The 26,068-nt window shown below is 38.4% G+C and overlaps 3 protein-coding genes across 8 annotated transcripts; all 3 read right to left on the reverse strand.

The window, feature by feature from the left end:
- Positions 1-334: 334 nt before the first annotated feature.
- Positions 335-7,348, reverse strand: LOC126802292 (uncharacterized). 3 transcript variants are annotated; one of them, XM_050529901.1, is made up of 13 exons: positions 7,181-7,348; positions 6,391-6,693; positions 6,102-6,243; positions 5,733-6,011; positions 5,101-5,186; positions 4,899-4,993; positions 4,507-4,800; positions 3,835-4,341; positions 2,921-3,677; positions 2,551-2,781; positions 2,318-2,442; positions 1,637-2,025; positions 335-1,520 (listed from the first exon to the last, which is right to left on the reverse strand). In XM_050529901.1, exons 2-13 carry the CDS (start codon positions 6,594-6,596, stop codon positions 645-647), a joined length of 3,987 nt encoding a protein of 1,328 aa, XP_050385858.1. In that variant the 5' UTR covers positions 6,597-6,693; positions 7,181-7,348; the 3' UTR covers positions 335-644. The 3 variants fall into 3 exon arrangements, with proteins under 3 accessions (XP_050385858.1, XP_050385859.1, XP_050385857.1); XM_050529902.1 differs by lacking the exon at positions 6,391-6,693; XM_050529900.1 differs by having other exon boundaries at positions 6,102-6,693.
- Positions 7,349-8,496: 1,148 nt separating this feature from the next.
- Positions 8,497-12,930, reverse strand: LOC126801753 (GPCR-type G protein 1). Of its 3 annotated transcripts, XM_050529208.1 has the most exons (12): positions 12,621-12,930; positions 12,443-12,543; positions 11,992-12,350; positions 11,733-11,811; positions 11,372-11,460; positions 11,099-11,191; positions 10,581-10,607; positions 10,377-10,463; positions 9,964-10,035; positions 9,279-9,409; positions 8,980-9,134; positions 8,497-8,819 (listed from the first exon to the last, which is right to left on the reverse strand). In XM_050529208.1, the coding sequence occupies exons 1-11, from the start codon at positions 12,833-12,835 to the stop codon at positions 8,981-8,983; spliced, it is 1,407 nt and encodes a 468-aa protein (XP_050385165.1). In that variant the 5' UTR covers positions 12,836-12,930; the 3' UTR covers positions 8,497-8,819; position 8,980. The 3 variants fall into 3 exon arrangements, with proteins under 3 accessions (XP_050385165.1, XP_050385166.1, XP_050385167.1); XM_050529209.1 differs by lacking the exon at positions 8,497-8,819 and having other exon boundaries at positions 8,945-9,134; positions 12,673-12,930; XM_050529210.1 differs by lacking the exons at positions 8,497-8,819; positions 9,964-10,035 and having other exon boundaries at positions 8,986-9,134; positions 9,279-9,396.
- Positions 12,931-13,284: 354 nt separating this feature from the next.
- On the reverse strand, positions 13,285-17,376 carry LOC126802534 (growth-regulating factor 4-like). Of its 2 annotated transcripts, none has more exons than XM_050530177.1 (4): positions 16,986-17,376; positions 15,129-15,483; positions 13,649-14,055; positions 13,285-13,540 (listed from the first exon to the last, which is right to left on the reverse strand). In XM_050530177.1, the coding sequence occupies exons 1-4, from the start codon at positions 17,317-17,319 to the stop codon at positions 13,518-13,520; spliced, it is 1,119 nt and encodes a 372-aa protein (XP_050386134.1). In that variant the 5' UTR covers positions 17,320-17,376; the 3' UTR covers positions 13,285-13,517. The 2 variants fall into 2 exon arrangements, with proteins under 2 accessions (XP_050386134.1, XP_050386135.1); XM_050530178.1 differs by having other exon boundaries at positions 13,285-13,571.
- Between the last annotated feature and the right edge of the window lie 8,692 nt (positions 17,377-26,068).

A 26,068-nucleotide genomic window follows, 5' to 3' on the forward strand; every position in this document is an offset into this window, starting at 1 on the left:
AATACAACGCAGGCATAACCCTATAATTGTCCACTCATCGAAAAACCTTGTAATTGTCCAACAGAAATATTACAAGGGACTGTGTGGGAAGGTAATAAGTTATATAATCCTGTCATAGGTTTTTCCGCCCCCAACGCTCTACTTTGGCATTCTCTCTTCATGTCCATTTAGTTTCTGTTTCTTTGGTCCATAACTATAAAATATAATTAAAAAAATACATGTTGCACGTAACAAATGGCAATGATGAAACACCCTCACTGCTAAGGCCTTTAGGATTCTATATTTCTCATTCAACAAGCTCCAGAATACTGTATCACTATGCTAGTTGGGGAGGTACGAAAAATAATAAGGGCTTCAAATACGCTCTTGTTGGGTTCTAATTGGACACCAATTGACCTCAAATCTAAAAAGTTGGCATCACGTTGATCAGCTTAGTGACAATCGGCTTTCGTTCTCTTCATATGTACAAACAGCCGTAACAATAACATACTGAGAACCAAAGAGATGGGCACTACCAAAATGGGAGCATAACAAAGAAAACTGTATCCTATAGGAGATATGAACAAAGGGAAATTCTCATGGCCGCTCCTGAGCATTACCACCTCCAGTCACACTAATACATGATGCAAGAATCCATCGTTGTTCTATTTTTCTGGAAAGCGCCCAAACAGAAGCAGTGAAGTATTCACATGGTGCCTTTCGGGCAGAAGTTGCTCAGATTTTTTAACAGGTTGTTCCTTGTCTGGGAAGGGGAAAGAGAGAGAGAGGGAAAGAGAAGCAGACGCATCATCTTCTTCCTCACCAAGTGTTTTTTCTAAAGGTCTGTCATAGTTATCTCTCTCATCACCTAACCCAACAAAGAAGGGCAGACTCCCCTTACTTGGTGGTTTTGCTTCCGCCCTAAGAGCAAGCTCAAGACTTGGAAACCCATCCAACTTATCCTCATTTCCTAATGCGAAATTTTTCCATGGCAGAGAGTTGCTATCCATCTGAAAATCCTGGATATTCCTTGACTCCACAGGAAAGAAGTGCCTTTCAGTAGTTCCCAAGTCCTCTGGAATAACTTTTTCATCACATTCTTCAAGAGAATTCTTCCCCTCAGCTGAAGTAATAGGAATAGCCTTTGAAGTACTAAAACCCTGTAATTCACTAGAATCTAATTTTGACTTCTTTCTATCATTCTGTCCATCTCTCTGAATAGTATTCACCACATTCCAAGGCATTTCTTGACTTGTAGTAGAAGAAGCTGCTGTCTCTGACAGATCTATATGTGGATGTATTCTAGTATTAGACTGACAAGAGTTGACCTTTGTTGTCGAGTCTGTCAGAAAAGCTGTATCCATCTCTTTAGATCCATCAAATCCCGTCAGCTCCCTCAATTGTCTACTTTCATCCCTGTCTATATTCAACTTTTCCAGAATCAACTCCTCGACAGCAATCATGTTCTTTCTATCTGCAATTCTCTCCTTACCAATTTGCCCCATAGTGTCTAGTCTGCTCTCACGAAGGAAAACTTCTTGCTGCAGAACATGAATAGAAAATTAAAATAGATAACAGCACTTTATTACTCACATTGAGACCCTCATGCCACACAGACTGTCAAATCCATATGCATTCTGGAAAAAAAAAACCATACCAGGGAAGGAGTAGTGCATGCAACTGCACCAGACAAGACTGCATTGTTTGCTGTGTATTCGTAAGCACCCCCACTATCCTGCATCACCAAGTTCTCTTTTGAACCACGACACATCTCCTCTGGGTATGTATCTTTGGAATCAAGATCCTTGCTAACCGTAAGAACCAGAGGATCTGGGAATTTGGATTCAGAGGCTGCACCAGACAACCTGTCATCTGCACCTACACGCTTGGGAACATGCAGGTCCTTGGACAAAGTCATGGCAGTGGAAGTGCCATTGTCCAAAGAGACAACACTCGAGCCAGGAATGTCTACTTTTCTAGTAGAGTCTACGTAATGCACCCTCGTCTCCCTGAACACACCCCATAAGAAATAAAGCATATTCCAACCTGCCAATAACAGAGAAATGAGCAAATGATATCACAAACACTTAGGACAGTACCAACAACATTATCAAGCTGAGCATGATAACCAAATAAATTGAAGAAGATGCAATTATTTATTATATTACTGTCTGATTTTATAAACTTCACAAGTCGAAAATTTGAATATCAGCGTTCAGCATGATCAATTATATGTGGGACACTACATGCCAATGTGATCCTCAACTTGCACACAGAACCCCGCCAAACATAATGGCTCACAAATATATCTAGCGCAATAAAATACACAATTCCTTACGTTGTGATTTCTCAGGAAGCTGATTTGATGGGAGTATCAGAAGTTCAATGCCGCCAAACTTTCCCTTAAGGGCTAAATCATTCTTCATCATCGCATCTATAAGGACCTTGTAGTTCCTTTCGTAACTGCATTGCAGGAATAACTTGTGAAATTGCATAGAAAATGATGAAGATAAATATATAATGTTTTAGAGTAATAATACGCGAAACACAGAATGCATGTGTATCCGTTACCTCTCAAGATCTTTGGCAAAGAAGTAGAGTGCTATATTATGTTCTTTGACACCACTTTGATAAAACTGTGTTGGCCATACACTTAAACGAGGGACTTCCTTCAGAGGAACTTTCGGTGGAAATTTGTTGACCACTTCAAGTACTTTTGGTGATGCACAAGTCGATAAATGAGCTTGAATACCACCACATATATCCAGATTATTTCCACCTCTTTGCAGTTCAAAGCTTCCCCTGAAAAAAAATAGGTGAAGAGTATATTGTCAAGACATGTTTTACAAACAAAAAAACAAAAACAAATACCACCAAAAGACAAGGATGGATGCAGAGTATGAAGAAAATTAATAACTAATAATTAGCAAGAGAATCCTACTGCCAAATGTATTCATATTCTGGAATGGCTGTTGTCTTCATAAGAAAAGACATCCCCATTGAAGGATGACTCTGCAAATCTTGCACTGTAGACTTCCCAAGAAGAGGAACAACTGAACTGGAGCCTACCACACTGGAAGTAACCACAGAATTAGCAGGCTGTGATGTATTCTTGTGACAATCGGAATTAGAAATTCCAGGAATTGCTTGTCCATCATGTGATCCTCCAGTACGCATGTTATTATTCATCATGTTCGATATTATCTCTGGAGCAACTACTTCAGAACTTGATTCCATGTTGGAAACAGACAAGTCATCAGATTGATTTAGTACTGTTTTCTTTTTGTATATTTCAGGCTTTCTAAGCAAAGCAGCGTGAATTGCATCTTTCAACCTACTACTTCTCAGCACCTCCTCCCTGCAACTCCTTGGAGGAGAAACATCAGTAACAATAGTTTCTAAGACTACGGTATTGCAAGATTCAGCAGTATGACCAATCTCTTTACAAATTGAACAGAAAAGACTTTTTGAGCTAGCTGCAACAATCGGCCTACTGCGAACAGAGCTCTCCCTGGTTACATCAGTCTGATTTGCCATTTCCCCTGATTGAGGCACATCTTCAGAATTCCCTTCACCATCAGCAGGTAGCTTCTCAATAGGCCGAGAATAGCTGGATAAAGGTTCATTGTTAGATAGAACTTGGTTTGACCTTTGTTCAGAAGCAGCAGTACACATTCCACTTATAGGAGAAGATCCACCTGCAATGGAAAATGCATTGACGAGAAGTTCATGTATTAAACACATTTGATATTGAGGTACATCCGTACATATATGGAATACTAGCCAACAAAAAGCATAGGGTTTTAGGACATAAGATAAGCATCAACTTATTTCCCCTAACTAGGCAAGAAGTACCTGGAGAACTTTGAGTCTCAGCACCTTTACGAGTTAGACTACTTATTGCTTTTGATGAAGTACATATTTTTCCATCAGATAGTAAGGTCTTATGCTCTCGAAGGTTGCTCACAGATAGCAAACTGTTATCACCACGGGATGCTTGGTCAACCTTCGGTGTTGAAACAATAGCACTGGATGTTGGCAAACCAACTAAAGGACGATCTAGTTTAGATAAATGTTTTCTTTCAACTGTACTCCGCTCTTTCACTTGTTTCAATCCCTTTAGATCTTTAAGAGGGTTAAATTTTGATGGTAGCATTTTAACTTTTGACTCGGATGCATTGGAACGCCCCAAGTCGGGAGATCTGAATGACACAGATTTGACCATCATTCTGGCTGTCCTCTCCTTCATATCAACAGAAGCCTGCTCTTTCAACCCCTTCTGCTTCTGAGGAACAACGTTGTCTACAGGTTTAAACCTTGGTTTGGAGTACATGTTGAAGGAGTTTGACTTTGATAATGCACCTACAAGGGACGTATTTTATATGACGAGAGTTTCTTGATTAGTATTGAACCTTAAAATAAAAGAAATGTACAAATGAATTATAAGGACAATCAAACAAAATAAGAGCTGTCATACGAAGTCAATGATGGATATATAACATATATCAGGAACCAAAAGCTACTCACCCTTGGCTGTTTGAAGCCGAGGACCTGTTGTTGGAGAGCGCCCAGTTTCTGTGACATCATTAGTGAACATAGAAGTCTGATAAGCGGACTTAAACTTATCCTTATCCATATTCTTGAAAGAAGATTCACGTGATAATGCAATTGTTCTCTTAGGGCTTGACGGCTTTGGTGATCCCACCCGAGTTTCAAGAGCCTGCCTCTTTGAAGAAGGAGCCGCTTCTGTATTATCTGCACGTCTCTTATTAGAGAGCTGTGTACTCAAAACGGCTTTCTTCATTCTGTTTCCATCTACATCTGACATTCGGAGTTCGGAATACATAAAAAAAAATTATATTTAAAAAAGAATGGCAAGTTGGCATCCACATCCAGAAAGCTAATTCAATTTGCTTTACCTTGCTTTTGGTTTTCAATTTGCTCAGTGAACTTGCATTCCTCACACAACCAGTCACTTTTAGGAACTCTCCGAAGCATTTTCCGCATGCAATAGCTGATTTAAGGAACAACAATGTAACAAAACTTGAACACAGGCACGGGATCAACATAAAATGTAGCTAATAAAACCTGATAACTGAGAAATGTGCAAAAGACTCTTACATGTGTTCTGCACCATCGCTACACCTACTACATGTGACAAGCGATTCCTCACGACCTGTGTCCCCACAAATATCACATACGTTTACCTGATTACGGGTTCCAGAAAGAGAAACCACTTTAGACTTTAGGTAATGAATACTAAAAGGGATGCTTCCGTATGCTTATAAACACTAAGAGGGAGCTTCCATACACTAGCAAAAGCAACATAGTAGATTGCTCAAGATTTTCTCACAAGTGCTATTAAGAATTAACATTGCGTCACTTTGAACTTCTGGCTGAAATGATACAAGCAATTCAAGAAGGCAAAGCTTTGGCCCTTCAACATTTCTCAAACATGTCTTATTTTATGTGATTTTTGCCACTTTGAGAGCTTATGCTGACTAGGAGCCAGTATTTTTAAGCAACATGTCATTAGAGTAGAGTAGGTTTTCATGAGAATAATTAAGTCCAAAAAGTGGTCATTGAATATTTACACAGATATTTCCTGATTTCCCAGGATTAAGAAACCGGGAAAAAAAGAAGTGAGGAGGCACCCCAGTGGGGGGCCCTGAATGCAAGTTCAAGAAGACACAAAAACGAAGCTTTCATGCAGATGATACATGTAGATTCTGTCATGAACAAAAAAAACTTACATCATGCTCCACAGCATCTGATCCATCACTGTCATCACCATTGTCCGATTGCAACGGGCGCTTAGCAGCTGTATCAACCATCTCACTAGATTCAATATCACGTTCACCTTGACCTGAACATCTCAAAGCTTCCTGTTTTGGGACTTCCCCATCATCACTGGTCTCTTCAAACTTTGGACACATTTTTGTAGAGACCTCCAAACCTTTGTAAGATGCAAATTTCTGGCCAGTAGCTGGTTCTTTTGTTAATGAAGATTCCATAAGTTCTGGCAAATTCTCCTGCATACAAAACGATCACCACCTGCATCAGTAAAACTGCATTAAAGGAAAGAAAATTGACAACTCAAGGGTGGGAGAATCATTTAAAACCTTTGACATGCCATTGCCAGTAGCAGCATGTTTTGAAGGAGGCATCTCAGATAAGGCTGAATGGGGTGGCTGTCCAAATTCTTCAGCGCCTACACTACCAACTGAAGCTAAGCTACTGGAAAGATTCTTCCTCTCTACGTTCCTGTTATTATCACAGAATGCTGTATTTGTATCATTCGCTTTACTTACACATGATATATTATCTTCATGAACTTCAACAACTTTAGAATCATTGTATGTAGTTGAAAGTTTCTCAATGCCTTCTAAATGATCAGAAGTATTAGAAAACCTTAGTGGTGGTCTGCTTTCAGCATTTTCAGACAGAGAATCGTAACTCGAATTGACGCTAAGTAGGTTACTTGTCTCACTAGCGGTGTGCTGTAAATTGTCACAGGCCTTGATCTTGAAAGAGGACGACTTATCACTCACATTGGCAGAATATTGATTTGCCCCACTAACATGACAGGTTTCATCAAAAACAGGCTTTGACCCCATAAGAACTCTACTAAGATGCAAACAAGGACAAGAAAGAAGAGCACAAGGTGTATGCCCCAGAGTCACCTCTCATATGAAGAACAGGTACAGATGGCACCTGATAAATACAATACATTAACAACAATGTAGAGTTTCTTCGTTTTCTTTTATGAAGCATAAGAAAAGTTGTAGACACAATTCGTCTACAGTAACAAATCAATTCACTGAATATGCTTAGAGAAACTATATCACTGTCTTCAAACTCTGTCGTTGTAAATTTGTAATCCTATTTCTGAAAATTCATTGTTCGATATAACTAATGCCTGAGCTGGTATAAGAAGTAGGAGAACCAAAGGAACAAAGACGGCAAATAAGGATTTACAGTACGCGATTAACGCAAGTGCGATCTTATAGGAGACATCAAACTCCAGTACTGCTGGGAAACTATACATAATTTGAAGTAAGAAAACTGAAATCTATGCAAATTGTTAAAACCCTAGCGATGGAATAATAAACAGGATGGGAAATGAATTGAGCGAGCAATTAGATTTAGATCGTACAAACATATAAGAAGAAAAAAAGACGGAGAGGAGAGGGAAACCAACCTCCGGTTTCATAACAATCTGCCAAACCTCATCGACTGCCAGGCCAATCAATCGGTCCAAATCCTTATCTTAATCAAACTCCGATATTCCCAATTCCAGGAATCGCTCCCTCCCTTGTCTATTCAATCGGCTCGAATATAAAAGCCCTATCTTTCCCAGCAAAATGCCCCAAATGTAGCTTCAGGCAAGAACCACATGAACATGTGCTACACGCAATTCTTTTTTACCGCACCGAAAAAGAAAGGAAAATATTTAGTCCCCCTTATTTTTTATTTTTCCATATTAGTAAATAATCCTGAAATTGCACGTTTGACACGCTTGACAGCAATAATATTGGTCCATGTTTAGTGTTACGCATAATTAGAGATTTAGAGAGCAATTTGCTTAGTTTATAATTTTGAATCAATGTATAATCTAAGGACAACTAATTTATTGAGTACCCACCGTAACACTATCTAAGGATGCCGTGATGAAAATAAGGTGTCAATAAGCTCATTTATTTGTGTACTCAATTACACCAAATATGTATTAACCAAAATGAACTCATTATCTATCATTATCCCAGTTAATTCTGATAAACAATAATCTACCGATTATCATATTTTATTGAAACTGAGAACTACCTCACAAACAAAATAAGAATAAAACCTGATTCTGACCCATGTAATCTATGTTGCCACAATACAAGTCAGGTTTTTGGTATTCACACAATTCAATGAGCTTTTACAAAAACAGCATCTATGAATCTAGTAAGCAGTTGTGGTACGTATGTTCATGCATAGAGCAATTAACATTATTTAATGTATTATCCTTATATTCAACACAATTGATTATGTCTATGGCCCTGTTTGACTCAAACCAAAAGTATGATATGAATCATATGATACACGTCCAAATACCGAGGCCCAATCTAAAACCAATGAGGTTGTGCTTCTATTTAGTTTTACCAGCGTTCAAGCAACCGCCGACGACCTTTTGAGCTCAATACAGTTGATCATGAAATTGTTAACTTATTGTAGGAGTGACTTCCTATATTGCCTCAAACGAATGTGTTCAAGGTTAAGGCGGTATGAGTAAATATTTTTATTTTTTTCTATAGTTACCAGAAGTGTTGAACCTGGGATGAAAATGAAAGATTTGATGAGAATACTGCGTTACCAGCGCAACATTGCTCACGCCAATTCGTGCACTTAAATAGAATTTCTTCGAGACTCCTGCATGAGGGGTATGATATCGTCCCATGAGATGCATTTCATATAGTTGAAACCCTGATAGAGCCAGAGGAAAAGGATAGGCCGGCGGCTGCGAGTCCAAACTATTGGCAAGCCCGAGACTATTTTCTTCTATTTTGGTTTCTTCTTTTGTCAAAATATACGTACAGGGATAACAAGGTGGCTGTTAGATACACCTACTAATTCACGTATCGATGTGCAACATTTTATAGTTTGCAGATTTAGAACCACATTGCTCTCAGTCTTCGTTCACCAACATTTATGTCTAAAACACTTTAGGATTTGGTTGTGTTAGCCAAGCTAGGCAGCATTGTCTTCTGTTCCCTAACCACAGCAGAAATCTTCTGGTAACAGGCACCACCAACCTTAGAGATTCACCACTGCTAATGACTCCTCGCAGCCAGTACCTAAAAGAATGGGGTACTTGCATTGCAAATTAACTGCAGACGCTGTTAACTACCCTACCCACATTTTCAGATTCCATCCCCCCCCCCCCCCCCCCCCGAAATGATTCCTACAATCCTACCATACAAAAACACTGTTTAAAATTGAAAAAGTAGTCGTTACATTAATCGATTGGGTGTTTATCCGCCTGCCGAGAAGTATAATGTGCAGAAAGCAATAGCAGAGAAAGGAAGGCACTGGCCACAAATATAGCATCAAACCAACGGTGATAGAAGTCGAACTGAATATCTCCACCCAAAACATCTGTTATAATCATCCTGCCACAATAAATAGCTCAGGCAACACAATTTAATTGAAAGTGATTCAATAGCTTGGCAGGTACCTAAATGATGGACTACACAACGAAGTCTAGGAAGGAAATTGCCAAAAACACAAGTCAAAAGAATTAATAATCAGCATACCTGTACTCAGTTGCCAAGCTCTTTCTGATCAAAAGAATAGAGGACACAAAGTACATTCCCATAATTTCCGATAGAAACAGTACGACATTGCTAGAAGATCCACTTCCAACTCTGGAAACTGCAAAAAAGAACTGTGAACAACAATGTCAGAAAGTTAAGCCAGAGAATATCAGAGGATAGAGATTAGAGAATAATAAGTGAACTCTCTATGCTTCCATTCAGTTCATAAATTAACCATTCAGAAATATGAATTAGCTCGAGGACATTCAAATATTATTTATTTTCAAATTACATCTTGTTTCCATAATGTGATTTCAAGATTCTATCATAATTGCTCCACTTTTTAAAAAAATTGTAATTTTTGTTGTATCATGTCATGTGATATCACTAAGGACTGTCCAATGAATTTTCTCTTCATTAATTGAATCATTGGCATGCACAAACTGAACCATTACTGGCGATAATTGCTTTTAGATTTTTGGTTCCACAATTCTTTCATTCAATATCCACACCAAATTTCTTGCAAGTTTTAACCCAATTAAATTTATAAAAAAGCAAAGTATTTCAATCTTTATTTACAGTTGATACCAAATTTTGATAGAATGTCAGAAAAAGGTCAAGCAGTGATTATGGTTTACCAATTCAAATAAGTAAATCACGAAAACACAAACATTAGAAGAATTACCTTCATCAAATTTGTCAAGAATCCTCGTACCGATATGACAATCAACATTCCAATGAACAAGAGTGAAATATACTGTCAACAATAAGAACAAAATACGTGTTAGCAATGTTTTCATTAGTCTCACTCATCAAGCACAATAGCAATTAATCATAAGATTCAACTACACATGTGCCATTGCAGGTATTCTGGATTCAAATACTCATTTGCAAATTACTACAAGTAATAGACAGAACTGGCCCTCGTGGCTCATGAATAGAGTAAGTCTTAAATGTTTCACTTCGTCAAAACAGGAATAAAATCAAGGTTGTTGTCCAAATTTGACAAACAAGAATATATTGAACAATTCAAATTATTCTACTTAAGCTTGCTTAGAAAACTAAGAAGATGCGGGTCTAACTGTGAAGCTATCTAACCTGTGATAATAACGCTGCATTGATGCCAATGTCGAAAAACTGCAGAAATATGCTAATTGTCATCGTCACAGGATCCACAGAACCAGCCTGTGAAGACCTTTATGATTACTAACGCAGTTCAAAAGTGGAAAGTAATAGTGCTGAAATTGGAAAATTACAAATAAATCAAGTAAATACATATGTTAAGCAAGATGAAAGGGATACCTCCTTGAAAACAACACTTTGCAAAGACTGCAACAGAACAATTTAATAAATCAGGCACTTCTCCAAAAATCAACACCAATATTAGCGAGCTCAGGAAAGATGTTTGCGCAAAGGAGAAACAGTAAATGCCAGCACAATTTTATTTTGTAACGCAAACATCAACTCCCATGATACATGTATAAATAGATCTATATTTTTCACGATATAAGTATCCCCAATAACATTTATTGACATGAGTTTCATTCAAAATAGTATATAAAATATGATACAATATTAAACTTTCATGATTATTGAAAGGATCTACTGTTTAGCGAAATGACTTTACAATAAGTATAGGCCATTAAAAATAAACTACAAAAGGTTTTAAAGTATTTTAGAAAACATAAGTGTCCAAGCCTTGCTTGATTTGAAGCAAAGCTTGTCTTATGTAAAATTATATACTCCATTTGCATTAGGGAACAGAAAAATTGATGTATCATTAATACATACAACGCCAGTAGTAGAAAGCATGTTTGTACCTTAATCATTTTATATATACAGTAGATTGAACATGCATAGCCAAGTAGATTCTGCATATGACCTCTCCACGTACGAGAATAAGCAGCAGCCTCCTGCCAGTAAGAACAATTTATGTTTACAGCCTATTAAAGTTTGTATTCTCAGTCGCTTATATAAAGATTCTTTTCATAACTTCCAATCAATTATACTTCAGCACTATTTGGCCATCCAGAAATGTAAATTAGAATTGCAATTTCAGAAGGGAGTCCATGTGAAATTATATAGAAGTAAACCTTTGCTTGACGCAGCTCGTATATTTCCAAGAATAGCTGCTTTGAAAGCTCTTCTAATGATTGCACTTCTGCTTCCATGTCTTTGATATCTTCATATATATATATATATATATATATATATAGAGAGAGAGAGCATATCAGTGAGAAAAGAATACAGATTTTTAGAGCATATCAATCACATGAAAGGCACAATGTCAATCCTCTGCATACTTAATAGTATGAGAACGTATATAATAGTTCAAGGTGCATGCAAATAACCTGGCTAGAGAATTATGAAAAATTAGAAACCATGTGTAAAGATCAAATTCGACGAGAGAAATAAGCAGTGTTCTATTCTATGGAAAAACACAAAGGCACTAACCTTGCTCCTTTTGATCCTCTTGCACAGATCTCACAACAGTACCAACGATTCTTTTAAAGAACGATCTAGCCTTTAATTTCTGCAACATGAAAATTTAATGAGGCAATTTGGGGCTTGGGATTATAAACAATGGCATGGCATATACTAGTACATATTGAGCATATACAATGTGATTATAGGTGATACAGTCAGCTATGAGTAGTTTGGTTGATGACAAGATCGGACATGGTATAAAAGAAAGAATGGGAGTGTAAGTAACCTCTTCTGAACCTTGAATCCGTTCCATCTCCATCTGAGAAAGAATGATTTTCTTTTTCTTAGTAATACAAGTCTCAATGGATTGCATTAGTTGTCTTTCCAAGGACTTGATCTCGGCTTCCTCAATCTCTCGGATAAAGAGAGATAGATAACTGTAGGGGAGATTGACAGCTCCAAAGCCAGACAAGACGGCCATAACAGTGACGCCAATGACACCAATGCGACTGACCAGTTGAGGCATTGTGAAGAAGCCTTTGTCAGGGGAAGGCATGGGGAAGTGGATTCCCATGCGCCAGAAGGCATAAAGGAAAGCCAGCAGGAACAAGGCGGATCCAAAAGCGGCGCGTTCTTTCCGCAATCCTACCAACCCCAGGAGACCAGCACTCACATTCACATATTCACATATTAAACAACAAGAGCAAGCAAGCAAGCAGCGGTTGTGAGTGACTTACCATTGTTGCGGAGCATGAGAAAACAATGGTAGTAAGGCAGCATGAATACCAGTAAGAGTATGAGGCAAAACAAATCGAGCTTCCAGTTGAGCCATCGGGCCCTACAAATTACACAGAATGACGAACGTGAATGGATGAAATCAAATCAGAATAAAACTGAGTGATGATGTCACCTCACCTCTGGGAGAGAAGGGGGATGATCTCGAAGAGGACGAGCTGCAAGAGATTACAAGAGAAGGCGAAGACGACGCTGAAAATGATTTGGACTAAGACCCTCTTCTCTTCGTACTCTTTGTACAGCCTTCGGTTCAAGAACCAGAGCCCGGCCCAACCCAGAAGCCCCAGAGATCCCAGCGCCACCACTCCCTCCCATATTCCCCAACCCCATCCCATCTTCTGCAGATCTCTTCTCTATTTACTTGAGATCTCGCTCTTCTATTCCTGATTAACCAACTCTTAACGGTCTTCTATTTTCGTTTCGTTTCGTTTCTGAATAAACCCAGTATATATATTCGGACCTTCATATCACAGCAGCCAGCAGCTCTCTCTCTCTCTCTCTCTCTCTCTCTTTTCTTCTCCTTTTTTTATCGTAAAGAAAATATTATTAATGCTGATCCCAACCGGATTACTCAATGTCTCAATGCATATTTTTTATACTCATGCCACATATTGTAACATCGGTTGAGTTGCTCTTGTACCACTTTAAAATGCTTCAAATAAATTTGATCTTAGAAATGTATTAAGTTTAGTGAGGAACTCTCATTGGTTCATGTATGAAGGAAACTAGGGATAAATTTACATCTTCATTTGGTAAAAAAGCCTTTTGCAAGAGGCTATGAATTCGTAAGACTGCATTCTTATTCCAATAATGGATAAATCAAAGCCGCCAAGTACAGGAAGTTTTATGTATCATATTATTCATGTAACATAACCAAGAAATCTTGAATACTTGTCAGGTCTCTGATTTATTCAGACCTAAAACTCGAGTTGCAAACGTACTTTTAAACAAAGAGCTGTCCAGAAACTCCACAAACTTTGAGATAAATGAACACATGCCGAGCTACTCTTCGACATCTCACAAACCACATGCTAGCCCTTCTACAAGACTCCACATTATTCTATCAATCATCTGCAAATGTTTACATCACACTAACTCAGAACTTGAAAATGAGTTTCTAGTAAACATGCCCTGCATTCTTTACTCACCATGTGGAGACCGAGAACTTGTTCCAGAGAAATCTGAAGAAGTCATTGGAATTGATATTGAAAGCTGGGTTGTGGAGAATGAGGTTTGGTTGGATCGGTCATCCTCCAGACCTGACCAGGAGTCTTGGCATTTAGGCCACTCATCTAAGAAAGGACGGAGAGACTGACCTTCCTCTTTCAAAGGTTCCTCTGAGGGGAAGTCATTATTGAAAAATGAATGCTGTGGATAATCATTCTGCCATACGGAGCCATCACCCGATTTTGATGCAGGAAATGAAGCAACTCTGGATGGCATCGCAGGCCATGTGCTGTCTATCGGGGAGTCCATGTGGATACCCCTGTTGCTTCCTGAAGTATCAGAGAAAAAACTATGCTCACCCATTTCAGACTTAAGTCCTTGAAGATACCTGAAGCGCAAAAAAGTGAGAATCATTGATGTTAGAAATTCTGAAATTGTTTTCACCTTCTCTCAAGATATTGACAGTGAATGCTATCAAACTAAATGAGTCTCAAAGTTTCAATATATCATTGCCAGTATGACTGCTTCCAAATTCGTCCCAATAGAATTTCAAATTACTCACACAGATTTCTATATACCTTCAGCTACTTTAAGAACTACCAATATAAAATACTAAACTTTTGCATCCAAATGCAAAGCAATATGTAATACACTACCTTCACATTATTCTCAGTGTTGCTATTATTCACATTGATCTCCTAACATAAGACTCATGCCGAATAAAAATTTGTTTGGCAACAAAACTAATAGCTTTTTCCTAACTCTGACTTGTTACAAATAATATCTCTAATCTCTTTTACTAAACCTACAATTAAATAACTGCACACTCCTGTGAGTAATCCATAATCGCATTAAATACAGAAATTGAGAACTGGTAACTGGTTGGCATTAACAGCAGAAACGACAAAGAAAAAGGGAACACATACTAAGTTCTATCAAACGATCACAGGACAAAGGCAGCACATATTAAGTTCTAAAAATCCGAATTATTGTCATAGCTGTTATAAATGTCATCACTTGGTGTTACATGGGCCAATATCATTCAAATGGTGTGGTGATTGGGACTTCTACCATCTGGATATTTGGTTTATAGCAGTCTTACTTGTGCTCAAAAATAAAATTGTGTGGATATTAGTGTTAAATGTATATATTTAATCACTACAAAAAGTTCTAACAGCAGAAATATGTATAAGAACATCGAGAAAGTTAGCACCTTATTTCCATTTCATAGGCATAAACTCAACAAAACTTGGTGTTTCATATCGCTCAGGTTCCAATCTAACCAAATTTAAACTAAGTAAACTAAAAGTAAATTAACAAGCTAGAAGACTTGCGTTTGATTCTTCGAGGATTCAAACTTCCATTTCTCTATTATTGGCAATAATTTTTCACACAACCAGGTCAAGCAAAGATTGAATAAATTGCAATACCTATAACATTTTCTTGCACTTATAAAAATACCTATAGTCTTTGTTTGGGATTCCAAAGGGAATGGTGTCTATTTGATAACGAGACTGATTGGTTCCAGAACTTGCGCCTTGGGTATCCCCGAAGGAATTCAATGGAAGGGTCTGGAAGCTCCCAGTTCCACTGCTGGTTCCAGCAACAGTCAATGATGTCACACTGGACGATGACTGTGTTATTGTTTGTGATTCCACAGGCTTTCTTGAACGGTTGCGGCCACGGTGCATGTGGCGCTCACAGTACTTTGAGTCGGGGTATGCATCCTTTGAGCACCTCCATTTCTTGCCATCAGTCCTCCTGCAGCGTCCCGGCTCCGGGTCCACCTTCTTTCCGTAGAAGGAACAATAACCCACTGCAAAATTTATCCACAATCGAACTGTAAGTGAAACTTCAACTACATATTCAAAATAAAACTAGTGTATTAACGGTGGTATGATCCAAATATATATATATATATATATATATACACAAAAATTCTCAGATGCAGACGTCCGGACAGTCCGCACCGTGCGGATTCGGCGATTCCGACCACCAGCGACGCGCAACGATGGCGCCGAGCAGCACAGCCGCACTTCCCTCCTCCCAATGCTCATGTTTGTGCCGGTCGGAACTGCAACCCAGGCCTACGGCGGCAGGAATATCAAAATCTCCGCACGGTGCCCATAAACTTGAAATTTTGAGATTCTAGCCGGCGTTACAACTCCGGCCAACACAAACAGGAGCGCCAGGAGGAAGGAAGTGCGTTTTTGCTGGTTAGCGTCGTCGTTGTGTGTCACCGGTGACCGGAATCGCCGAATCCGCACGATGCGGACCATCCGGACGTTCGTAGCAGAGACAGACTGTATATATACAATCCCTAACTACAAAGTGAATTTCCAATTCTAACACACTTTTTGGTCAAATTTTTTCATCAAAAGTTATTCAATAGTTAGGTATGTTATTCACGATTATCTCTACAAAATTTCATCCAATTTGACAATTATTTGAGCTTTCAAATTGAGATTTAAACCAACGGTTCACGTTGAGCTGTTTTGATTTATTCATTGATTTAATTTAATTTAATACCTTAACGATAACCAAATTGAATGAAATTTTGTAGAGATGATCATGAATAACATATCTAACTATTGAATGGCTTATGATGAAAATATTTGACCGAAAAGTTTGTCATAATTGGAACTTCACTCTGTAATTTCAGAGTGAAACCACGATGATATTGTTATATATATATGATATATGAAGAAACTGCAACCGCAGTGGAGTTGGTTAAGCATCTCCTTATAAATTCTCACAGTTAGAACCTCAGCATCTCCTTTTTTATATAATATAGGAAGCGAATATTGGACTACAGAAAAAAGAAACTTGCAAATATAACAACTTTAAAACTAAGGGCTTAGAAAGAAATATTAATTCCATTTAAGAAATCATTCCCGATTTCAGAAAAGTAGCGGCCACAGCAGGAATTGAAAACTTGAATAAAGATCTGCGATGAAATTAAATTGAATTCATCCATCAGAGCATTGTCACAAAGTCCTAACAAAACCTCAATTAACTAGTTAAGTTCGTTGGCTCGTGCAAAAGAAGAGAATAAAAACTAGAAGAATCTGGCAAGGAAAAATAAAAGGCTTGTGATAATGTATTGAAACGCATTCATCAAAGTATAATGGAAATGTATTACGTATTCATTCACTGTCTATGAAACCCTCAGCAGTGAGCAATCTATAAGAGACATAATAAAATGGCAAAAACATAAACACATCTTCTTAATCTTATCTGAAGAAGAGGAAAGACTGTTAAAATCAAATCAAGCATAGAGCTGAAAAATTGAGAGAAAGGAGAGTTAGGTAGGCGTACTGGTGGAATGGTGGAAGAATCTGTGAGAGATGGACTCAAAACTCTTCTGAATAGGAAGGACGAGATCAGGAGGCACAGGCATGCCTGCCATCATATACTTGAAGATCAGGGCCTGATGCTCCAGCTCTTGCCACTGAGACACTGTAAAAGGTGACATCATCCCCATCCCCATTCCCATCAGATTCCCGCTACTCCCGACCCCACCCCCGCCTGCACCACTGCAGCTATTCATCTCCACTGTACTACACCCAAACCCACCACCGCAGCCACTATTGATTCCTCGCTCACGCACCTGTAACTCCTTCGCAACACCACCCAGAACCTCCTCAAACATTACCAACCATGGAGATAGACAATGAGAGTCCTATTAGATCGGCCATGCTCCCTAGCATCTCTCTCTCCCTCGGTATCTCTGTGCGTCACTCACAGACAGTACCCTCCCTCCCTCTCTCTATCTCTGTGTTTCTGTCGTGTGTTGAAAAAAGGGGGCAGTCTCTGTGGAAGAACCCCAAGGTTTGGGTCGCGTTTTATTAACTTTGCTTGTTATTGGGGTAAGTCTAATTATTAACCAAGCTTCATTAAGCTCGTGCCATCTGAATTCTGGACCAAATTAAAAGAAAAATAATTCGAGTGGATTTAGGAATGTGCGGGTGTGAGAGATGTGTTCCCAAAGGTGCAGTTCAACCCTGAGTCAGTGTGTAACTAGATGTCCGTATCAGTCTGGCACAGTGCACATGAGTTCGGACCCAACAAGAAAAAGAGTTAATTTCGTCATCGGTACCTAAATTATTGTAGCAAGGTCAATGTAGTACCTCAACTCTGAGTTGTACCAATGTAGTACCCAAACTTGTAATTCGCTATCAACGAATGGTCTGAGCCCAATTTCTGTTACGGCTTCGTTATCTTGGTCACGTGTCCCGCACGTGACCACAAAAAAAAATTTCAACATCGGTACCCAAACTCTTGTGGTAAGATCAATGTAGTACCTCAACTTTGAGTTATACCAATGTAGTACCTAAATTCGTTTTTCTCTATCAACGAGGGGTCTGAAGCTAATTTCTATCACAACTCCATCTTCTGGGTCACATGTCATAACTTCTTGTTTTTTCTCATTTTCTTCTCATTCTCTTTCACTCTCACTCCTTCCACACTGTATTTATGAGCTCAGATTTTGAGACAAAACAACATTACGGGTTGTGTTTCTTTCAAACTCTTCAATCACGATGACGACTTCTCCGAGCTCGGCAGTTCCACCTTGAGCCACAACATCGTCTCCCTCACATCCTCCACCTACGATATTCGAGGCATGTAAAGCGGTGCGGTCGGTGGTCAGCGGTCGAGAATCTCAGAGTAAAGGTCTGCGATCGTGACGTGTCGATGGATCGGGGGTTCCAAGGAGAGGTGGAGGAGCTCGAAGATGGTGTTGGTGGTGAAGGAGGAGGCGGTGGGGATGAGAGGAGGTGGAGCTCATCGATGTCACACTGTAGTGGTGAGGTGTATGGAGCATAATGAGAATAAGTTGGTGTTTTGCCCAATTTGTAAGTTGTTTCTTAAGTCTAGATATTTACTATAAGAGTTTCTTATTTAGGGCCTTAGAACCCACATAGAGTTATTTAGGTAAATACCCTTTTTTTATCCATAAGACGAAATCGTGACGTAAATTGGCATCAGACCCCTCATTGATAGCGAAAAACGAGTTTGGGTGCTACATTGGTACAACTCATAGTTTGGGTACTACATTAACTTTGCCACAAGAGTTTGGATACCACTGTTGAATTTTTTGTGTGGTCACGTGCAAGACATGTGACCGAGATAACGAAGCCGTAACAGAAAGTGGGTTCAGACCCTTCGTTGATAGCGAATTACAAGTTTGGGTACTACATTGGTACAACTCAGAGTTGGGGTACTACATTGACCTTGCCACAATAGTTTGGGTACCGATGATGAACTTTTTTCCAAGAAAAAATAACAGCTGATTCTCTATCCCCAATTCTTTATTTCCACCCTAATCAAGTTTTGACAGTTGTCCTGCCACCTAAGCACCTAACAACTATATCTACCTCCGTTTACAACTCTGTTTTTATTAAAAATTTAATAAATTGTGCTTATAGATAAATAACAAGAAATGCATCTGCATCTCTGTCCTCCACTCCTTCCCAAATCCATATGAAATTTTCAACTGGCCGCTCATCTACAACAACATATAAATAAATTCACATGAATTCTGAATTTCAATTCTTGAAGCCAATATGAGTGTTTAAATTTGCTCATGGGAGAAGAACCATGATAATTAATTGTACGTAGTTGGCGGGGGAGGGTTTGTTTCCATGTTGTTTTTCGATCATCTACTCATTTGGGTTGTTCTGGATATGGGATTTCATGCATGGAATGAAAGTAGAAGTAGACTAATTATTTATTTATGATTGGAAAATTAATAGCATTTTCAAGAAATCATGCTTAAAAGCTGCTCAATCAATCCCCAGACACTCCCAACACTCGGGCAAATTTAGTTTCATATTGACCCTGATCGAATTTCTCCCTTTTCAATATATGTCAAAATTCATCTACCTATCCCTACACAATATACTTCTTATCTTCATTTACTTACTCTACCATGCTCATTTTTCCTACATCACCACACTTCTGCTTCATTCTTCATCATGCATATTGTTATGGATGATCGATGCAGCATCATCATACCCTAATCCACCACCAACTACAACACCACATCTATCCAACACCGTATCTAATACCCATCATAGATTCCTAAGATTATTCCGTGGAAAATTACATATTCATGACCTCTCGCGAACCATGCTAAGGAGACTGATGGAGAAGAGATTGAAATACAACTTTTTATTCTTAATCAAAGAAAAATAATTTGATAAGAAAAAGAAAAAGATATTAACGGAGGTTTATGACTGTTAACTTGTCCTAGGTGGCAGGACACATGTCAATATTTAATTAGGGTATAGGGAGGGGAATAGAGAAATGAGGAAAAAAAATTCAGTGTTTTCGGAAAAACACGTGACAATGTTCAGTATTCTTCATTACCTGAATTTATTACACAAAAATTATAATTTTATATATTTTTATTATTTGTGAAATGACATTTATAGGTATTGATAATTTTGAACTAGAATTTCGAGTTTAGAGATTAGAGTTTAGGGTATAGGGTTTTAGAGTTTATGGTATTAAAGTGTAGGGTATATGGTTTTAGAAAGAAACCCTAAATAATATTTACTAAAATAGCTTAAATATGATTTTTTTTATTAAATCATAAGTGTCAAATGGTGATTAGAATTAAGTACCACTTGACATTGCACATGGTTCTCCGGAAGGACTGGAAAATTCCTCATAAATGAGAATAGAGGATTAACTGCCAAAAAATAATAGTTTCAATCGGAATTAAAAAAAAATTGAAATTTGAACTCCTAATAATTTACAATCCACAAGTCCCGTTCGCCTGGTCACTAGATAACCAAGGAAGATTTGGACAACTACCACACAATCAACTTACTTTTAATCTAAGGGCTACGAAATAAGGATGTTAAATCAAACTAAAACACATTATCTTATATTCTCTAATCATTTTTAATTGCTATAGAGAAATCCTACCCAGTAACCCAAACCTCAATTATCCCAAAAGTCACGTCTTCTCATCTTTTCATTCCATACTTCTCCTAAATTTCATCAAATTTGCAAAAAATCAGAGAGAATCCTCTAGTTGGAAATGGAACTTGATGTCAGAATCCAGTGACTTAGGATCTCCCGATCTCCCGATCTCCTCGTCTATGTCCTATCCTTCTCATATTAAGATCTTATAATAAATTTTATAACATATGTTTTAGAAACCCAGAGGGTTTGCCGAAGCTGGTGGCCGCTGACCACGGTTAGCTCTCCACCTTCTTACAATACCCTGTTAAGACGAACTAAGTTGTGTTGGAGTTAAAGAGAAAAAATTTAATTCAAAGGTACTGGTTTGTGTTAAATCAAAGAGGAAACAATCATGGAGACTTGGATTCTGAATTTCTGATCAGACTTTGTGAGAAGAGAGGAGAAGAATGAGATTGAGATAAACTAGTGAATTTTCAAATAATCTAACCTCCTTATTTCCCAGTCCTTGGATTAGAAGTATGTTTATCATCTGGTAGTTGTCCAAATCTTCACTAGTTTGTAGAATCCACACTTCAAATTTTTTTTTTTTGTAAAACTTTTATAATAAGATACTTGTTACTAAACACTTCGAGGTTAGGGATGATGCTGCTAAAGCTGCTACAGTTCTTATGCCTACAGTCGTTCCTTGGTGGAATGAGTATAGACAGGCAAGTGCCACTTATCTGCATCCTAAACCCTAGCAGCCACTACAGATAGGGATTATCAAGCTGAATATTGATGTTGCTTTTCAACTTGTTGATGGCACCTCAAGATTGGGAGGTGTTTTACGTGATCAGTTTAGACATAGTATGGGGATTTTACCTCTTTATGGGATCGAGCTCAATCTCATTTGCATGTTGAGCGTCTAGCTGTAATTGAGGGTTTGAAAGTTGCTCGACAGTATGCTCTTACTCCCCTAACTATTGACTCTCATTGTGAGGTTTTGGTGGATGTTGTTCTGCAATATACGTTAGATCACTATGAGTTTGGTTTTCTTATTAAGGACCTTCATTGGAGTATGCAATTAGCTCATAAGGCGAGATTGCCTTTTGTTAAACGCTCAACTAAAAATGTAGCGTACACCTTAGCTAGATTAGCTTTGCAATCAAATTCTAGTTTAGCGTTTTCAAATGTACTCCCTCTGGATGTGAATGTGATCATAATTGTTAATCAATGAAGTAAATTCATTCCCCTCAAATAAAAATACTTGGTCTTTAGGTTTTAACTTTTAAGTTAGGCTGTCATATGAAGATGCAAGCTCCCATTTTGATTTTCTTTTTGTTTGGGATTTGTTAAGTTTTTTGCTTTGTTTTTTTCTTCGGATATTAAGTTTGTTCCTCTTTTTTTTTTGCCATTGTCAAGCTTATTGAAGTTTTGTATTGGAGGTCTGTCTTCATTAAAACTACTAGCATTTACCCGTAAATATTTTCACGGAAGTTAATTTTGATAATAACTTCTCACTACTTACTATCCATATATATTTTCCATAATTATCTCTTACTTTTATTAATTTATTTTGCCTTTGAACTTACAACCCATATGTTTCTTTATGAGAAATTGTTGACAATATGATATATCTGCAGTTCATAATTTGATACTACTCTGCTGCTCATTTCATAGTAGTAAAGATTAAGTCATATTGGCCGAGCCAATTTGAATACGAATAGGGATAGAATCCATTCCCTATTTAAAACAGAAAACGAGAGAGGCCCGAACGAGATTGGGTTTGGCCCAACTAATGTCTATTTTCCCGCCAAAGAGTAGCGCCATGGAAACCCTAAAAATTGGGTTAAAATCGGGAGTTTAGAGTTGGGGAGCAGAGTCAATTGAGGGAAAGCATCATATCAATGTTAGGGTTTTACCCCTAAGCTAGAGAGATTACAGCTAAAGAAATAGAAAGGAAATGAAATAAACTTTAATATTTTCTTTGATAGATTGAAATGAGGATACAACATATTATATATAGGCCATGTTGGCTTAGTCATGTGCCTCACACGTGACTAAATAACACTAGAATCATAACAATCCATTCCCATTTCAGAAACTTGTCCTCAAGTTTCACATTTGGATTCAAAACCTGGGCACTTTCACAAGATGTTCGTAGAAATCTAAATTCATATGCAGTAACCACAACACACTAGCATTGTGATGTAGAATTCGAGAGTTCATACCACTAATCTTAATGGTAACTGTAGCAAGCTGATCGGTTTTGTACATGTGACCCCCAATATCAAGCTGAGTGAGCATTACCGCAATGGTACTCTCCATAATACATGCTTCAATAGTTAAATCAACACCCGAGCTACTGTGAATTATCAAACTTTTGTAATGCTTCACCATTTTCTCTGCAGCAGTGCAATACTGCATTATAGTCTCAAACTGCAAGAGAGCAACATCACTTTTATGTGCAGCCTTAAGCTTGTCAAGCAACTGGATTGCACACTTGTTCTCCTCGTTAACATTTCCCTGAAGACTATGATAGTTTCGTGATACATACCATTCATCCACCCATTTTAGAATCAAGGGCATTGGCTGGAAATCTGGAATCTTTTTAGTGAGTCGGTTTGCCAGAAATGCTTCAACTCCAACATGAATATTCGACTTCATTATCAATTTTGCACTTTTACGTATCTCCTCTAGAAGGCTAATTAATGCACTAGAGCTCAGGGCAACTTCCAGAGTAGCTTGATCAGGTCTTACATATCGAGACTGTGGTTCCCATAAAATCTTCATTACCTCAGTGCAGTAGCTAAAGAGTCTTTCATTCACTCTAACTTCGTGTATAATATCGGAAACCTCCTCATATGCACCAGTGCAATAGTGAACTAGCACATGGGCTATGTCAATAATGTGAGAACTCAAGGCACCACATCCATGTGTATATTTAGGTACCAAGGCCATGCGAGTAAAGTTTTGACCATCTTTCAAGCATGTTTGGTGTTTAGAATTTAACCACAGAGCAATCAAGCTTCCTCATATATATGTCATGTTGCTACTGCCACAAGATCTTTCACAAAGTTCAATAAAATTGAGCACATAAATTTATCATATCCTAGCAGCTTGCATATCTCCTCTAGCTCAACCCAATAATCACCACAAGTCTGCTTCTCGTGTCTTCCTTCAGTTTTAGCCCACCATGGCCTGAATTCAAAGTTAACATTCTTAAAAGGCTGCAAATGTAGAGGATGAGCCATCATTAATAAATTCCCATACCCTTTTGACTCCCACATGAACTCTACTGTAGCATTATAATCCTTAATTCTAAAAATAGAGAGAAATTCATTCTTCACAATAGTTACTTGGGCCATATAGAACTCATTGTCTTCTTCTTTAATAAGAGGATCAAAAGTTAAATCCACATTAAATAAGTCACAACATCAGGAGGCAATCCAATCCCCCCCACATCACCTTCTTCATTCATGTTCACGTAAATAACATCTAAGCATCTCTCATTTCTACTAACCATGAAATTACTAAGTTCAGTGCCACTAGAGAGGCGCCCTTGATCATGGTAAACTTTCAAGCACCTAGAAACAGATAGCTGCAACAGCAGACAATTATACATTTCTCATGTCCAATCACCAAGAAACTATTAAATTTAATTCCCCTAGAGATAAGATTCTGATCATGGTGAATATCCAAGCACCCCTTTCTAAAGCTAGTCACTGTAATCTTGAATAACCATCTCGCATTTTTCTCAACATATCCATACTTCCAAAATTCAATCAAGACAATCATCAATGACAAAGTATTACCAGCTGATGCCATTGTCTCTATGTTTCCAGTTGTAGATACCATGTTGGACCTCCGTAACAGAAGCATCCTCATATCCCCTATTAACTCTTTATCCAATACCAAAAGTTCATATGTCAAGAAAGGGTGACCACCTCCTTTATCACGAACCTTCTTATCAAACCCGGAGAAGCATAGTACTCGTACACAGTGACTAATCTTCTGTGAACACAAGTCTCTTGAGACCAGTGCAGGCTTGTCAACTGAATGTTTAGTCTTGTCTAGAAATTGAAAGTTCCCATTGACAAATGCATTACCATTAATTATTAGTCTGACCTTGTCTCTATCAACACTCACCTGAGAATTAACAAGTGCACAAGAGTATAGAAATGTGCTCTCAGTAGGCGAAGTCATAGTGTTACCATTGGACGCAGCTCCACTGGTTGATGCTTTCAAAAGAGCTGCTACTGCAATATAATCAATTAACTTTCCACCCAAGTCCTCTTTCTATGCTTTATAATTCACTCTGATTGCATTTCCTAATGGTTGGTGAGCAAGCCCCCCACCCTTGTCTTGAATACTAGTAAGAACTGCATCAGGCTTCCTGATACAATCATCCAATGTGTCATCTCTGAACTCCATAATTCCACAAGTATTTGTGAACACTTCGTTGGGCACCACAACAGCTTCAGGTTTTTTTTTCTTTTGGACCTAAGTCTTCAGTAACCAGAGAAGGCTTGCAGTCCAATCTTATGTTCACATGAGTAGCATCATCGGTTTCATGATACACATACCCAATAGATTCATCAAAACCTTCATTCACTTCATTTGACAGACAAGTTTCCACATGGTCATGAATAGCATCCATTATTTCACAATGAGTAGTAAGCCCTCCTCCTTTGTCACGAATGCTCTTAACAAAAGATTGGGACAATCCACTCTTCTTGAACCTTACATCTCGGAATAACCCTCTTAATTATGGCTTACCATTAGACGCTGGAATTAAACCCTTGCCACAACTTGCATCACACAACCCATTTGACTCGGACATTTTATCAAATAGGTAGAGTGCATTAGGTTCCTTCCATTGTCTATCAGAATTTGGTCCTTGAATATCTTGCTTAACACCAAGACACCCAAGCCTAATAATCTTTCTACCATTTCCACTCTCAAAATTCTCATCAACACCACTTAATTTCGCACCAAGCACAGAATCAATAGCATTACAACCATTATCCAAGAGACTGGAATTAGGGACACGATTTACTGGACGAAACAATGCAGAGACGTTGTTCGACTGAGCCGAAACGGTGTTGTTGACCAGAAGAGGCACAACGGAGCTTTGACTGCAATTAGCCTTGAAATCCTGAGCTACATCACCCACAAGGCGCTGAAATTGGGGATTATGCTTCCCAGCTCGTAGCCTGAATTGACGAGGCTTCCTCACTCCTCCGGCGGCCACTGTCGACTTGAGTGCGACTTGCTTGCTGCGAGCCTTCCAAAGATGAGAGTGAACTTGTGGTACATGTGAAGGGTTTTCTGGAGCGCTCGGTCGTCGTGGTGTCGAGGTTTGCTCCAATTGGAATTTCTCAAACACGTTTTGCATCTTCGACTCAAAACGTTGTTAGGGATTTCTCTAGTGCACGGCTAAAAGCAAGTCGAATTGCTGCTTCTTTTTCCCTTAGAATTTGTTG

The sequence above is a fragment of the Argentina anserina genome, chromosome 7, assembly GCF_933775445.1.
Source record: "Argentina anserina chromosome 7, drPotAnse1.1, whole genome shotgun sequence".
Taxonomy (NCBI): Eukaryota; Viridiplantae; Streptophyta; class Magnoliopsida; order Rosales; family Rosaceae; genus Argentina; species Argentina anserina.

Bases quoted from the DNA above. Each gene is read 5' to 3' on its own strand.
- LOC126802534 (XM_050530177.1), bottom strand. From the start codon at position 17,319: ATGTTTGAGGAGGTTCTGGGTGGTGTTGCGAAGGAGTTACAGGTGCGT. The intron at 15,484-16,985 runs GTACGCCTACCT...TAAATTTTGCAG, and splicing joins ATTCTTCCACCATTCCACCA to TGGGTTATTGTTCCTTCTAC. The intron at 14,056-15,128 runs GTATTTTTATAA...TTTGCGCTTCAG, and splicing joins ATCCCAAACAAAGACTATAG to GTATCTTCAAGGACTTAAGT.
- LOC126801753 (XM_050529208.1), bottom strand. From the start codon at position 12,835: ATGGGATGGGGTTGGGGAATATGGGAGGGAGTGGTGGCGCTGGGATCT. The intron at 11,812-11,991 runs GTTACTTACACT...TTCATGTTGCAG, and splicing joins GGATTCAAGGTTCAGAAGAG to AAATTAAAGGCTAGATCGTT. The intron at 9,410-9,963 runs GTAATTCTTCTA...TGTTGTTCACAG, and splicing joins TCTTGACAAATTTGATGAAG to TTCTTTTTTGCAGTTTCCAG.
- LOC126802292 (XM_050529900.1), bottom strand. From the start codon at position 6,596: ATGGGGTCAAAGCCTGTTTTTGATGAAACCTGTCATGTTAGTGGGGCA. The intron at 2,443-2,550 runs GTAACGGATACA...CCTGCAATGCAG, and splicing joins TTTGCCAAAGATCTTGAGAG to TTACGAAAGGAACTACAAGG. The intron at 1,521-1,636 runs GTATGGTTTTTT...CATGTTCTGCAG, and splicing joins CATGCACTACTCCTTCCCTG to CAAGAAGTTTTCCTTCGTGA.